The following is a 16769-nucleotide window of genomic DNA, read 5'->3' on the forward strand; positions in this document are numbered from 1 at the left end:
TAGGGAGCGCCGAGCGAAGCCAATTAATTTGCCCGCAGAGCTGTTGGAGTTCAGTTAATGTCATCTTTTGAGAGAGGTGGAGCTTTGGGCTTGTAGGTTGGATGAACCGGTGAAAATGAAAGCCTAGGAATTGAAAAGGAGGCTGGAGGTTTATTTTGTCAGACTGCACAGTAAGCCCGAGGCTGGAGAGGTTTGCTATTATTGCCGAGAGCAGATCATTGAGGAGCGCACTGGAGCTCGCTGCTAAAAGGAGGTGGTCCATGTAGTGGAGGATGTATGTGTGCTCCGGATTGAACTTGGAGCACAGCGGCTCAACAGCATGGTTGACATACAGTTGGCACATAGTCGGGCTGTTGCGCATGCCTTGGGGCAATACGCGCCACTGAAATCGCTGAGCTGCGCCTTGGTTGTTGATGCGTGGAACCGTGAATGCGAATCTCGGACAGTCCCGGGGATGAAGAGGAATAGAGAAAAAGCAGTCCTTGATGTCGATGGTTGCCGCATGAAAATGCTGGGGGACTGCGGTGGGGTGCGGGCATCCTGGTTGAGGTGACCCCATAGGCTTAATATGTTTGTTGATCTCACGGAGGTCGTGGAGAAGGCGGTATTTGCCGGTGTTCTTTTTGCTAATGACAAAGACTGGTGCATTGTAGGGACTAGTGGACGGCTCTATATGCCCTGCTTGTAGCTGCTCTTCGACGAGGGCAGAGAGAGCCTGCAGTTTGTGAGCTGGCAAGGGTCACTGCTCGACCCAGATGGGCTCCTCTGTGTCCCATTCCAGAGGGATAGGGTCAGGTTTTGAGATGGGAGCAGTGGCCCCTAGAAGGGGGGGGGGGGGGGCAGCGCGGCTGAGAAGGCTTCTGTGGTGATTCGGGCCTTTAGCTGGCTGAGGACATCTTTCCCCCATAAGATGGTCTGGACTGACGAGAGGACGAGTGGACGAATTTGGCCTTCATGGCCTTCTCGGTCGCTCCAATGCAGAGGCTGGGATGTTTTCCAGGAGGCAGTGGCTCCTGTGGCGCCGATGACTTGAGGGCCGGTTTCGAGGGGCCAGTGATTGAATGCGGCAATCTCGAAGGGAACACAGGAGACTTCAGCGCCAGAATCCAGGAGCCCATCGAGCCATTGCCCATCCATTTTAAGCTCTAATGAGGGTCTCTGGCGGTGCGTGATGGGCATTGTCCACATTATGGCTTGGGAATTTTCCTGAGGGCCTCTTGAGGGCGGGGCTGAGGCCTGCCCTGCTGGGAGTTTAAAGGCTGCTGGGGATTCTGGTTAGCACGACAATCACGGGCCCAGTGATATCCTTTCCCACAACGCGGACATGGCGTAGAAAGGCCCCTTGGTCGTCGCAACGGCGGGTCTGAGCGGGGCGCTGGGCCTGGCTGAGAGCACTCGCGGACGAAGTGGCCGGGCTGGCTGCAACGAAAGCAGACGGAAGTGGGGCCGGATGAAACAGCCATGGCAGAGGCAAAGGCAGCGGTGAGCGTTTTGACTTGTGGGTCGACGTCACGGCAAGCAAGGACCCATTCGTGCAGAGCTTTGTCGCGTATGGGAAGGACTACGTCCCGGAACGGCGCAAGGCACCCGTCTATAATAAGTTCTTTGGCCAGCGCAAACTGGGCATCCTCGCGGGAAATCTTCCACTGACAAGCTTCCAGGACGCGGGCGACAAACGCTGGGAAAGTTTCATTGGGGTCCTGAAGCAGCTGCGCGAGCTTGGTGGGCTGCTTGGTGGAAACTAGAGAGAATGACCGCTGGACGAGGACTTTTACCCGATGCCAAAACCCTGGGTCAATTTCGAGATAAGAACGAGGGTTTGAATAATTGTTGGTACCCGTGTATGCGTCGGAGGGATCGAGGACGCCGGCTTGGGCATTCTCCACGATTTGCCGGTCAACAGCCGCTTGGTAATGGGCGCGCCATTCAATAAATTGACCCGGCGTCAGGATGGCAGGGGCTAGTGCAATCCAGTCATATGGGAGAACGAGTTGGGTCCCCAACTCCTCAAGTAGTTGCTGCGCATAAGGGCTGCCAATTCCGTCTTCCTTTACAGCTTTGCGGAGGGTCCTGACCTCTTCCGCTGTAAAGGGTAGCCAAGTTTGGGGTCGCTGCTGTGTGGGCTGAGGATTCAACGGATACAGCTGGGGGGTTTGAGAAGACATGGCACCAGGGACTGATGGAGCAGCCAAGGCAGGTGAAGGGCTATTGCCGTACGGCGGCGGCAAGGGATAAGCGGAACACGGGTGAGAAAATGGCGGCTTAGCGGCTTCCGGGCGACAACAAAATGGCGGTGGGACCCTTCCAGGCGCCAGCCAAGATGGCGAAGCTGCGACATCCAACAGTGGACAAGATGGCGCGAGGGGTGCTTCCGGTTTAGTGGAAGATGGTGACCACGCAGTTTCCGGGCCTGAACCGGATGTTGACTGGGCAGGAAGAGGCGGGTAGAGGCGGGAAGAGGACACCGGCGAAGAAGAAGCCAGATGCACGCCATCTTGGGCAGAAGTGGGGGAAGAAGGCAGAAGTCCGCCATCTTGGGGAGCGGCAGGAATGGTTTCTGTCTGCTGCGGGGAGGTCGGGCGGGGAGGTTTGCGCTCGAGAGCGGCAGCAAGTTGGTTAGACAGAGAGTCAGTGTCGGCGGGCTCATCGGGATCACAGTCTAGAGGCCGTTTAGGAGAAGCTTCATAAACGGCCTCGGTCGGAGTGCCAAGGAGACAGGCGCGAATGGCAACGAGAACGGGTAAGAGGCCTGCTGGGAAGGTGCGTTTCTCGTGCTCCATGGCGGAGGTGACTCGATCTATGAGTCGCGAGTATGTGTCCGGGCTCCAGAGTTGGCAGGTGGCGAGCCACGGATTAAAAGGGAGCAAGAGATCCCAGTACTTTTGGAGCTGCCGCAAGGAGACGCGGACTCCATTGGCATCGAGCAGGGCAGCGAGGGCTCTGACTTGCGGCGCCTGACACAATGACAAAGAGGCGCCCATGACGGGATAGGGACGGGACGACGGCGAGGGGTCCCTTGGGGCTCGTCCGGGCGAGGGGTCCCTACCTGGAGAGGAAGACGATCACAGCAGCAGCAGCAGCAGCAGAGAGGGGCCAGGGGAGGAGCTGCCCCACGTTGGGGGCGCCAGTTGTTGCTGAGCGGGGAGGTCTCTGTCTCGCTCAGGCCCAAGAGTCGGGGGGGTCAGCTCCTACCGGACCGCCGGCGGGGGGTGCTCCAGGGAGAGAGCACCGGGGCTCTCCAGGCGTGGGGGACGCGCGGTTAGGAAAGAACCACAGAGACCGCCTGAGCGCAGGAACAGGTCTGCTTTATTACAGAAGTACACTTAGCTATATAGGGTTGGGTAGAGGGAGGGGTGTGATGAAGGGAGGGCTGGCTAAGGGGCAGCTGTGGATAGGTTGAAGCTGATGGATAGACCTGAGGTAAGCAGTTATTGGGGAAGAGGGCAGATTGTGGGTTGGCAATATGGGCGGGACTGGCGGGAAGGACGGCGGGGGCTGGAAGGGGAGGAGGGGTGGAGAAAGGCGGTAACACTCAGTTTATAACATTGAGCTTCTAGAAAATAAGGGTTTGATTTAAAAACAGCTCTACTTGAAACAAATACTCAAGAATCAATCGCATGGTAGGTTGAGAAGGGGTTGCCTTTATTTGGTTTTGGTTTAAGACGAAAGGCTTTACAATCTTTAATGGTTATATAACCTTTAAGCTGTAATCTTCAATATAAAAAAAAAATCACAACTCCAGTTGTCTCTCAGAGAAGACAGTGATAGGAATTGCTTTAAAAAAAAAAAAAAAAGGAAGCTCTCTAAAGTGTTATTAGAGGTTTCTAGAAAGGGGTCAAGCAGTATATATATAAAGAAAAGTAGAAAGCATACCCTGGCTCATTTGTGGCTTTCTCTCTTCATCCATGTTCAAGTCTTCCAACTCTAGAAAATTGTCTACCTAGAAAAGGATTGGCATCATTTTTATGCATATTAGACCTAAAGGAAAAATGCAATTAAGAGTCAACATGTCCACTTCCACAACACTCAGCTGAGTAGCTAAATCCACTTTTCTCATTAACTTCTGAGTCCCAGCTAAAGTCCTTTGTGGTCACCCAGCTTTCCTTCTTCCTGAAAGAAGCAATAAATTTGGAGGTTGGCCTGAATTTTGTAGACCCTATAGTAAGATCTCCATACCAAAAGGGTGAAAATGGGCTTTCTTGCAAATTCTATCACAGAATATATGTCATCACCATAATAGTACAAAACAGTATAGTTTTGTTGTTACTGTTGTTGTTTTACTTTTGTTTCCAAGCAAATAGTAATGGAGAGTATGGCTCTTCTCATAACAGCATGCTTACTTATAGCACTCTGAAAAGCCAGAGAGAAGAAACCAAAGAAAGCAGGAGACAGCGGTTCATTCATCCTGCCCCCGGTAAATCACAAGAGAGGTGAGTAGGGCAAAAAAATCAAGTGTTCTCTCTTTCAAGCAAATAAAACTGAAAATTACTTCAAAGGTAAAAAGCAGAGCAAATGACCTTTACAGACACAAAAGCAGCATTTTAGTGAAAAACTGTTCCACACAGAATGCTGCTTTCCACAGCAAGCAGACAATGAGACATTTTAGATTAACAAAATGGTAACATTTCAGACACAAATGAATTCCTCTCAGGTGTATATCAAAGAGCATAAATAAGAAAATTATTTCACCACTGGTGTGAAGGAGATCCAGTGGCGGAAAGGCATAATATCGCAATGTATTTTATGGTCATGAGCTAAAACAAGTGCATAGCAAAATGCCTTCAAATTACAAATTTAAATTTCCTAATTGGAATTCAAAAGACAGGCTGGGTCTTTCTTTCCCCAACTCTATCTGCTAGTCTATGGCTATTACTTAGGAGATCAGATTGGTCACTTCCATAGTTTGTAAATATATAAATGCAGTTAATTCTTGGCATCCACGTGACAGCAATACATTCGGCTTCTAAGTGATGGTTTCAGTACTAAAATTTGGGAATCCTCATTGGGATAAAAAATTTTAAAACCATAAAATTGTAAATAAGTAGTGAACCCTAATGTAACCTATGCACTACAGTTAATAGTATAATTACAATAATTGTAACAAAGGTACCACACTAAGGCAAAGTGTTAATAATAGGAAAAACTGGGGGAAGGGAGTCTGTATGGGAACTCTGTACTCTGCATTATTTTTCTATAAACATACAACTTCTCTAAAAAATTTTTGAGAAGCTGTTGTATTGTTATTTTGTTTAATGTTGTATGCTGAGGGGAACTAGTCGTATGTTTCTCTGTCAAAGCACCCCTTCCATTTGTTAAGCTTTGAGGAAAAAAGACCCAGAACCCAGCCACACTAAGATATTTTAAGGTACTAAAACACCAATTAAAAAAAAATTTTTTTTTTATACCAACAACTGAATTCTCCAACTTTATTTGAACAACAGCAAGAACCCTGTGTTTTTGTTATTTTTGCAATGGAAAAAAATGGAACCATGCGTTACCTTCACCTTTCCTGCTTGACTCAGATCACCTTGAAAGGAACTGTCAACTTTTTGGCCTTCATGCATTATTATCTGAAAAGACAGTGGAGACATATTGATGGGAAAATGAAACAACTGAAAATAAAGGAGCTAATCCCATAGCCCTTGAGAGGACAAAACTCCTCTTCTGTTTTTTGTTAATTAGCTGTGCATATGAACCAGATTCACTAAACCATAGCAGTTATCAGGGAACAGATTTCAGGAGATCTGATCTTTACTTCTGTCTTGCAGACTCATTCACAATGTAGCCTAGAGTAGATTACTTGACCTCAGTTTTCTCGTGTGTAAAACAGTAACACTTCCCACCTCATTATCCCATATTCCATCCCATCCCCATAAAACCTGAAGGACAAATTTTCAAGTTATTGGAAAATAAAACTGTTCAACAATTCCTTGCCTCTCACGTACTGGTCAAAGGCTTAATATATAATATAATCCCAATGACCAAAAGAAAATGTATCCTCCAGAAAAAAAAAAAAAATCATTTCCCACAATCACCTTACTGGAAGCAAATTCTGGCAATATAGAATTATAGACCTCTGCTGTATATACATACATTTTAACAGAGATATTTGTTACCTTGTATAAAACCACAATAACATATACAATTCTGTGCACAATATCATAGTGAAGACTTGATGAGCTAGAAAGTAGAAACTCAAATGGCTTAGAAAATAGAACAGCTTCTGGTTATTATTTGATAATTTAAAACTATAGCTAAAGAGAATGTGCATAGTCTACAAATCTTGAAGATTAGGAAGAGAGCACCCAACATTTAATGACCAAATCTCAGAGAAATCAGTATAGTGAATTCTACTTGAAAAACAGATGAATCCAGAAGAAGTAAAAGAAAGTCCCATGTTACATCAAGAGTTGTAAAAGGATCTTTTTTATCCCAAACAGAGGATAAGCTAAAATATACAGATAAATTCAAGAAAAACATACATGGCAGATCCTTAAGAGGCTTTTAATGAAAAATGGGGATACCAAATTTCTTTCACTTCTGTCTTGTAGACTTATTCATAGTATAACCTAGAGGAGATTACTTGATTTCCGTTTTCTCATGTGTAAAACAGGAACACCTCCCACCTCATTACCCCATTTTACTGTCATAAAGGCTGGCTACTAAAATCATGAACTGTAACAATGATTTTCAATAAAGTGTCCCAATGGCATTCACTCTTTCTAGAATTAGGAGTCTGAGTTACTGATCTAATAATGATCCAATATTTCTTAAGTTCTTAAGGTCTCTTTTTTTGTCATCCATTAAGAATGTTTTCCCCCCTCAGGCCTTTTTTATAAATGTGCTGCTGTATTACCTGTTCTTCTGAACATTGTGATGGAGTACAAAGAAAGGCGGCTTTATTTCTAAGATGGTGGTCATTTGGTACATTTCTACGTGGAAATTTTACTGAGGTGAACGTGTTACCTGAAGAATCAGTTTCAAATGTTCCTCTTCTAGTCACATTATCTGAAATGTGAAATGATAAGTTACATAATATTAGGAAACAGCCAGCACACCCAATCTGGTTTACTTTGTGTTTATTGAAATCCATTCATCCAAAAAAAGATTACCTTTCAAAGAACTCTAGAAACTATGCTTGAGGCAGTAAGTACTCTTAACATTACAAAGTTATTTTTTTAAAAAAACGTAGAAAACTACAACTATTTCACTCAGCATTCAACAAATATTTGAGTGCCTACTATGTACCCAGCATTGTTCTTGGCCATTGTTATAAGGTCAATTAAGTAAGTATCTGCAAAACTCTTAGACATTTTCAAGAGTAAATTATTACCCATCCATTTTTTTCTAAATTTGAAATGGATTTTTTTCCTTATGGAATGTATGGATGATTTTAGAAAATTTGCAAGAGGGAAAAAAATTAAATTTGAAAGTCACTCGTTATTCCTGTTGGAGAAAATACAGCGCTTACTGGGACACAGAGACTGAAATGACTATAGACAAAGAAAGATTTATTGAGAAGCTCTCCCAACGAAGGGGGTCTGAAGAATAGACTTCAGTTCCCCCACCAGCATGGTGGGGGTCTGAAGAGAGACTTCAGCCCACTCCTGGAAGGGGGGGCCCTGAATTTATACAGAACTTTCGTAGGCAGGGAAATGATAGTTGGTGGGAGGTGGTTGAGGGTCCCAGTGAGGGGCAGGGGCCAATAGGAAGCCCTAGAGGTGAAAACTTTCCCTGATAGTGACTAGAAGATAGTGGGTTAGGGAACTATGGTTTTTTGGGATGCTGCAGGAGCAGATGTTTCTTTGTTCTGTAGGAATTTTATCTCCCTCTGATATGTAGGTAGGGAAGGTTTTCATTTCCCTTTACTCCAGTCTCTATATGGACTCTTTATTTAACCTGTGGCGAAGTGCCATGCCCTTAGGCATGTAGGCTTATGGGGGATGGGGTTAGCCTTACCCCAGTGCATATTAGGGGAAACTGAGCTACACCTTGTTAATTATTGCAGACCTCTAACAATTCCACAAGTCAGAAAAACCAAAACAAAAATTTTTCAGTTGCCATATTTCTATTCTTTTTTCTGTGCATCCATGTATTTCAAAAAATCAAAATGTAATCATACTGTACATATTGTAATGTATCATAACTTTACACTTAATATATCTTTCCATATTATTGAATATTTTTATTTTAGTGGTTATAGAGAATTCCACTGCATAAATATAAATTTATTTAACCAATCTCTTATACCTAGTTGTTTAAAATTATAAACAATGAACATCCTTGTACTAAATCTGGCACATTCATTACTATATCCTTAGAATAAGGAAAATGACTAAGATTAATCCTAAATTAAGAGACTGAGAAAATTATATCACAATGGCCTTAACAGAAATGTGGAGGGAAAAGAAATAGAACAAGTTTGGTGAGGGATGATGAATTTAGCTTTGGCCATATTGCATTTGATGTCCCATGAGAAATCCTGGTGGAAACGTCCTCAAGGCAGGTGCAAATTTAGGCTAAAATGGCAAGAGACATCATAGCTGTAGGTAAAGATCTACTAGTAGTCAATTACACTGGCAGGATGGTTTAAGCCATTGTTAGTAGTAATATTAAAATTAATAAGAAAAAAACAAAATTAATAAGAGTTTACATTTATTGGATGCCAATTATCCCAATGAAGCCTCACAACAACCTACATATAAGTACTATTAACCATCACCACTTTACAGATGAGGAAACCATGGCCCACAGGTAAAGTAATTTGCTCAAGGGTACACAACTAGTAAATGGTGAGTGGGGATTTGAACCCAGGCCTTCCGACTCTAGAACACTTTAGGGGCACTGTGCTAGGCCACCTAAAATAGTATAGCAAATGAAGGGAAAGAATCCTTAGAGAATAGAAAAACAAAGAAGCAGGATGGGGGAGGAGGGAGAAGACCCAAAAGGAGACAAAGAAGAAAAGCTTACTATAGTAGGGAAAGAACCAAGAGTGCAAAGTATATTCCAAAACTGGAACTCGCTTGCTGCAAACGACAACAGCAAATAAAGAATCTAGGCCAGCAATCACTAGAAGAGTGATAAAGGTATTTAAAAAAGGCCAAGTGACAGAAATGGAGTCATTGTCAGGTCTCTGGAAGTTCAAATGTGATTTCCCTTCACTATCAGATGTATTTCCTAATGACAAACCATGCAGTAAAAGAATGATTGACAATGGATATATTCTAAGGACATCACTCTTACCTTCCAAGTCACTCTGACTAGGGTTTGTTACATATCTTCTAAATGCTAGCTTTTGTTGATTAATGCATAATCAAGTTAAGCTGCTACATTTTTTTAACCACAGCTAATTCTTGCCTAAAATTGTCCTTCCTCAGCAACATTTCAACAGTAAAAAAAAAAGGAAAATAATTAAAATAAAGTGGTTTTAGTTTAATATAAATGTAAGGCTCACATCACTTGGTCATGGTGAAAATGGGTTAGATACCTGATTAACTGGAAACTGGAAGAATACTATATCTAGTTTTAACAAATTTGGCCAAGTATACTCTTAATTTAACACAGGGACACTATTGTTTAGTAACACTCCTTCTACTGAAATCTTAATTCTACCAATTCCACCAATATTCAGAAGCAAATATGAGATTCTAGCTAGAGTGCACCAGGCTGTGATCATTAGAACACCAAGAATCTTACCAATTTAGATGCCATGCAACTGATGGCTCAGGAGAAACAAACATGGCCATTTTTCAGTTAGATAGCTGCCTAAGGAGGTTCACAGATTAAAAAAAAAAAAAAAAAAAAAACGTCTCTGGAAACTTTTCATGGTAGAGTATAGTAAGGGAATGGGACAGGGTTCACCAACTTGTTTCACTCTGCTCCTGAACCTATCTTGTAGGATTTGCCATAGCAAATCCCTACAGGCAATTCTTGGTTTTTCAATGTCTCCAATGACTCTTCCTTTTCCAGAGAGGACTTCTCTGTCCTTTGCCATTACTATCACCTATGATCTTCAACTTCGGTTTCATTCCTCCCTGGGAAAATTTGTGCAAAAGATGTATTCACCAAATCTTATTTCATCCCTCTTCCTGGAAGCAGCAAAAGACTACAATTCTCAGCCTTTCTTGCAAATTAGATTGAGACAAATTTAGGCCACGTGTAATAGATGGTTTGTTCACAAAACTCCCTGCACAACTGTCTGTGGTCTTTCTGTCCCTTCCAGAGCAACCTTGGAAGCCATGTATATAAGATGGCAGCATCACAAGATGAATAGATTTTGGATCCCTAAGTCACTACTTGAAAAGGCACACGCAAGGAGAGTTGCCCAACCCACAGCAGAATGTGGCAGGGGCAAGAAATAAACTTCCACTGGTTAAACCCCTGAAATTCTAGGGATTGTTTGTTTGTTAATAGGGTATAGCCTAGCCTAGCTTGAATAATATAGAATACAATCCCTAAATTTTTCCCGCTACATTCCTAACCTGTTGTAAAAAATAAAAATAAATTGAGATTTAAGTTTTTGGGTTTTCCTGTTTTCTGATTTATTAGTAAGAAAGAACAAAACTTTTATAAAGGATGACTCATAGTGTTGTTCTTTTGTTTTCACCAGACCAGAGGCTTTCCAACTTTCTCTAGTAATGGAAACATTTTGTAAATGAAATCTTACACAAACCTCAATTAAAAATAGGTAACATGCCACACTCCCCATTTACCACCACACACCTCTGAAAATAACTGCATTAGACCATCTCTGTTCCCCAAGAAGAACAGATTTAGCCACATTTCAAGGAAAGTCAGACTTAGGTGGTTTTGTGTATTTCCTCCCAGGAGCTTGCTCCCATCTTTCTCTCCCGTCTGAAACTGCACCATTCAATGCCCTCTGTTGCTGAGACCCATCTGCATTGGCCTTCTCTCACTTCTTCCCACTAGAAGCTATTTGCCTCTTCTTTCAGATCTGCTTCTAGAGTTTCTCTTGGACAAGGGCAGTTCTCCTACTGTATAGTCTCTCATGCCATGGAGCTCTCCTTCACAGCACTTACTACAGATGTATATTTGTATGATTCCTAGGTTAATGTCTTCTCCTCTGGAGACTTTAAGCAATTTGAAGGCAGGGACCATGTCCTTTTCTCTCCATTATATACACTCAACATCTATTGCATATTGCCATTTAAATATTTGGATGAATGAAGACAGGAACAGGTGTAAAGTACCAGCCTAGGCTCCTGGGGAGAAAAGGGCAGGGATAGGGGAGTAAGGTGATGGGAGGGTTATTAAGGACACTGCTGATGTCATCAGAACTCTGAGGATCAGATAAGCAATGGTCTTAGACTTATCTTCCCCCACTTCTTCCTTTTTTACAACCATAAAGATGCCCTGAGTCAGTCTTAGGGCAACAATAAAAAGTGGTAGCAGGATGGAACATGAGGTGATTAGTTTTGTGTGCCAGCCTGACTAGGCTATAGTATCCAGTTGCTCAATTAAACTTTAATCTATATATAGCTGAGAAGGTATTTCATAGATATGGTTAACATCTATACTTGGTTGACTTTAAGTAAAGTAGATTATCTTGGATAATCTGGGCAGGCTTCATCCAGTTAGATGAAATGCTTTAAGAGCAAAATGGAGGTTTCTGGGAGGAAGATCAACTTCTGCCCAAGAGTTTTCAGCCTGACAGGCTGCCCTAGAGATTTCAGACTCGCCAGCCAATTCCTTGAGCTAAAACTTTGACTGATAAAGAGCAAGATAAGCATGGAGATGCTTGGAAACAGAAGGAGTTATCTGAGAAACCACAGTTAAAAGAGAAGAAAACTTCTAACCATAAATCAAAATAAATCCAAAGTGGCCATTCTTCAGTGCACTGTTTCATAATAAGAAATGTAAGGTGGAATAGCTTCAGCTCTGCCTGTTTATCCTTGAGATCTAGCACAACATAACTCTAGTAGTTATCAAGAATATACTATATACCTAGCACAGCATATTGTAATAGTCTATTGACTTAAATACTTGAAAAGCACAGTGATGTCTAGGAATAACACGTTTCATAAGGACAAGCTCTATTTGTTCTCATAATCACTTATGTACCATATACTATTTCCAATAAAACACGTAGGTTATTTGACAGGTATTCAAGGGGGTCTCCTTCTAAAAAGAGAGCAAAATATAATGAATTATTAGCTGCTAATGCTGATACTGATGTTGAATTACTCTTAGAACCATCTATCACAGTTTTGACTTGGGTCTCAAATTTAACACAATTTCTTGTCCACCCTTTTAAAAGTCCCTCCTTCCATAAACATACAGCTTTCATTTTTAAATACCAGAATGAAGCAGGCTAGTTTAGGAAAAGGGAAAATGAGTCTAAGACCTGGCAAAAAAAGCATGGTTGCGAAACACAGGGCCATGAAATACAGCGAGAACCCAGCCGTGAGTACTGCATTTGGAACGAAATTTCGTCTGAGGGCAAGGGTTAAGCGCCAGGTATCCTAAAGAGGTCTCATCATTGGAACCTGGGGGAAATGACAGGTGGGGTAATCAATCAGAACAGCAAACAGCTGGGGCCCTCCCCTGAATATTAGCAAGGGGAGGAATAATTAGTAGCTTAAAAGGTAACCAAACAAGCCAAATTTCTCTCTCTGGCTGGAGCAGCCCACACCTATGGCTGAGGACACATTATCTGTTTATTTTCCTGTTTCTGTTCTCCCATTTTCCTCAATAAACTACTCAATAAACTAACTAAATCAGCATGTTTTTAAATACTTTTATGTAACATAGCCAAGAACCTAGAGGAACCTGGCTTCAAGAAGACGCAAAGAAGAACTTGTTCTCTCCCTAATTGGATCTACAATTTCTTTCCTAACCCTTGAAAGTAATTTCACAAGAGTACATACTATATCTGGCCAAAGACCCAGTAGTGCTCCTTATAATGTATTTTTATCACCAAAAAAAAAAAAGTCCAGCAAATAATAAATCTCTTGGCAGGATGAGATAGGAAAAATAGGCCTCTTTCAATATGATAATGTCAAAATGGCAGATGTTGGCATAGCCCAGAATTCCAAGTGGCCTAAAGCCTGATTAGAGAGCCAGATGCTGTTTCCCAGAGTTATCCTGATGGCAATCCAAACGTGCCACCCAAGTGTTCCTCTCATCTTCTGTTTCTGTTTTGCATCAGACATCTTTCCCCCCTGTTATTTTCTCTCTAATGTTCCAAGCTTTGAAATGAGTGTCAGACATAATATACTCCAGAAATCTAACAGCAATATTTTAGACAACAAGTAAGTTATTGAGACCTAACAGAGCATTTCTTTGGGTATTTCTGAGTCAAAACTTCCATATAGATGAACAAGTTTTTTCTAAAGCTTTAGAAAGGTTTCATTACTCTGAAGCAGTGGAGTTTCAATTTCCTTTTGATACTAAACAGACGAGCTTCCGGTGGATTACCATTACAAAGCCACAAATACAACCACAGCCGCTAAATTCAGGCCAAAGACAAGGGTCACACTCCTTGAAAAGGTTGAAACTATTGATTCCCTGATAAATTAGACACTAACCACATTTAGATACATGCCTTCCAGGTAAAAGGAATCGCTTTCAGAGAACTCAATTTTGAAAGAAACTTCTTAAAAAATTCAAATTCATTCAGACAAAAGCCAGAGTAGTGTCAACAAGATTAGAGGAGTTTTCACTCCCACAGTAGAGTTTTCATAGATCAACACAACGAATCCCAGAATCCATGAGTAGATCCTGCCAGCAACCTTTGAGTGCCTGTTCTTCTGCACACTGGTCAATAGCAATATAAATCAAGAGCATGCTCTCAGCTGCAGAGAGATACTGAATAGATTGCTAGAAGGAAAGAAAAATTCATGGGGGGAAATTCTGCACAACACTGGGGAGCAGCAAAAAGCTTTCTGCAAAGAGAATAGGGGAGACACAGTCATGTTTATAACAAGGCTGAGTACTTTGAAAGTCAGGGGGTGATATTCACGTTTTACTCTTAGCCTGGAGCAATGTTTCTCTGGACAATAATGTTTGTTCTTGATTTGTCCAGCCAAACTACTTCACTCCACTGCTCCTTGATCATATGCTCCTTGGTATCTGGCCTCCCCTGAAGCAATAGTCGTTAGGATTAAATAAGCAATTTAAAAACCTATCAGTCATAAATCAGAATAAATCCAAAGAAGTTAAATTCAGCAGACAAATGTTTTGTCTAAATTTCCTTCACAGTGCTCTGAATTCCAACTGTTTTATGTTCTTCATTTGAAAGGGCACAGGGAAGAGAGGATTACCTCAGCTGGCCAGTTAGGAATAATTGTGCTTTCCCCCAGGCTGGATAATAATCGACTCATTATTCACAGGCATAATTCCAACCTGCCAAGGCACAAGTGTACAAGCTGGCCTGGAAGAATGTGTGTCAAAAGCCTGAGAAGACAGACACACTAGGTGTAAGTTGAAATTTTTGAAACGTCCAGTGTTAAGCACTTAGAGAAAACGTGAAGAATGTAAAGTTGCTTGTTGGAAACTGAGGCACAGTGGCCTCTCAGGGAGAGACGTGCTGTTTCCATGCTGGTGCTGTCTCCATGCTGGTGCTGTCTCCATGACTACGCTTGCAACCTAAGGAATGCAGTGATTGGGAGTTCCCTGCAAATGGGATGAAGCTGTTAAAGGCTGAAAGACAAGATGAGCTCATACCTTTTGTAGTGACTAGAACACTTAGACTTTGTACCTTGAGATAAGATTTTTTTCTAAAATTCCTTAGACTATGGGTAATGCTGATAGTTAATACATATTGCTCCTTAATGTCAAATACACTATGTTAATGCTAATGTTTATGCTTAATGTCACATAGGGTAGTGTTCGTGTGTACAGGCACATACACTGGGGTATATAAGACCCCCTTGTAAACAATAAAGTTGTCTGAGGAGTCATTACTCGCATACCCCCTGATCCCAGCTCTCTTGTTATATTTCTCCTTGTTTTCTTCTCCCTTTTCTCTTTCTTTCATTCCCGATACCCTTCAAGTCCAAATCTCCAACAGTTGCTGAAAGTTGGAAGAAAACCTGAGTGATGCTTGAGTTATACAGTTCATTCTATTTAAAGGTTATATCCTAGGCATAAACTCTGAGTTTAAAGATGGGTATCATTTAAAAGGATATAACCTTTTCAGATGGGTAAAATCTAGTACCTACCCTTACAGAGTTCACAAACTAGGAAATTACGTAAGGTATACAAACCACCAAATTAAAGGATGATTATGGCAGGTGATATGAGAGATAACGAAGACAGAAAAAGGTGAAATCACAGTTTGGGAGACTCACAAAAGCCTGCACATAGAAAGGAGGGGTCTGAGCTGGACTTTGATGCTGGCTCCAGTTTCTACAGGTTGAGCTGTAGGTTATTCCACAAAGGGAAAGCTATGTGAGCAAAGCCCCCAATGTGGAAAAGCACAAGGCCTGAGAAAGAATCTCAGAACATTTCCAGGTAGATCGGAGTATGTGTTTAGTAACACCTGAAGGGCCTAACATTTGGAGGGCCTGGGAAAAACATCAGAATGAAACAGAGTGGTTCAGGTATTTGAGGCAGAAAGTATGGCGCTGTTGCAGTAACCTGGGTGAGAAGTACAGGTGGACCTCCTTTTTACTGCGCTTTGCTTCATTGCACTTCACTGATACTGCATTTTTTACAAATTAAAGGTTTGTGGCACTCTTGCATCAAGCAAGTCTATTGGTGCCATTTTTTCAACAGTATGTGCTCACTTCATGTATCTTTGTCACATGAATTAATTAAGGTCTGTATATTGTATTTTTAGATAAAATGCTACTGCACTCAATAGACTACAGTACTATGTACACAAAACTTTTATATGCACTAGAAAACCAAAAACTTCATGTGACTCGCTTTTTTGCCACAGTCTGGATCTGAACCCACAATATCTCCTAGGTGCTATGGAGTGGTGGTGAAAATAGAAGAGATTTAAGGGTAAAAAAACCCACAAAGTTCTTATAGAGTTTCTAAAACAAAAATGAACACACTATCTCCAAATGGTTATGCTTCCTCCCTTTAGATATATCAGAATACTCCCTTCATCTATCCACTGCAATCCTTACTGTTCTTTTACATATAATTTGGTGTGCCCTAAGTAACTTTTTTTAACAATCTCTGTAATTATGAAAAAAGATAATATACCATGCCTGTGAGTTGTCAAGTGGGCTACGGTTTGGTAGAAAGAGGCCACACATAGCCACCCTGTAAGATGAACTTGCATTTCCAAACAATTTAGTCAAGATGAGAAAGGCCCAGAGTAGGAGCAGATGCAGCATTTCTGAGCATTGCTTCCCATGTGTCCCAGAATCCATGACAGGATGACAGACACTGGCGACACTGTCTGTACAAGGTAGGATCTTTTTGCATACAAGAAGTTTGCTCCTTTTTGCACCCCAATCCTTTTTCTGCTTGAAACATACAACTCTAAGGACAAACTATTTATTTTCTTAATAGTAAATATTTACAGATATGTAAAAACTTAATACTTAAGCCAAACCCAGAGTTAGCAAGGTCGCATACTCATCCAATGAAGAATACAGGTTAAGGTTCTAAGTATTCATGAACAGTAAGTACTTTTGCTTCTCTACAGTTCAATTGAGTATAAGTTACTTAACATAAAATTCATTGATTTTAAGTGTACAATTCAATGATTTTTAATAAACATACAGAATTGTACAACCATCATCACAATTAAATTTTGGATCATTCCCATTACCCCAAAAAAGGTCACT

The 16769-nt window shown here is 41.8% G+C and overlaps 1 protein-coding gene across 5 annotated transcripts in view; it reads right to left on the reverse strand.

Moving 5' to 3' along the window:
• Positions 1-16769, reverse strand: part of IFTAP (intraflagellar transport associated protein) — a 92729-nt gene that overhangs the window by 22018 nt on the left and 53942 nt on the right. For all 5 annotated transcript variants that reach the window (XM_004483175.4, XM_012521457.3, XM_058305556.1 and 2 more), the window contains 3 exons: positions 6857-7008; positions 5499-5570; positions 3874-3940 (listed from right to left, as the gene is read on the reverse strand). In XM_004483175.4, coding sequence (XP_004483232.2) covers positions 3874-3940; positions 5499-5570; positions 6857-7008 — 291 coding nt within the window. The remainder of the gene's footprint in view (positions 1-3873; positions 3941-5498; positions 5571-6856; positions 7009-16769) is intronic.

The sequence above is a fragment of the Dasypus novemcinctus genome, chromosome 10 (genome assembly GCF_030445035.2).
Source record: "Dasypus novemcinctus isolate mDasNov1 chromosome 10, mDasNov1.1.hap2, whole genome shotgun sequence".
NCBI classification, from domain to species: domain Eukaryota; kingdom Metazoa; phylum Chordata; class Mammalia; order Cingulata; family Dasypodidae; genus Dasypus; species Dasypus novemcinctus.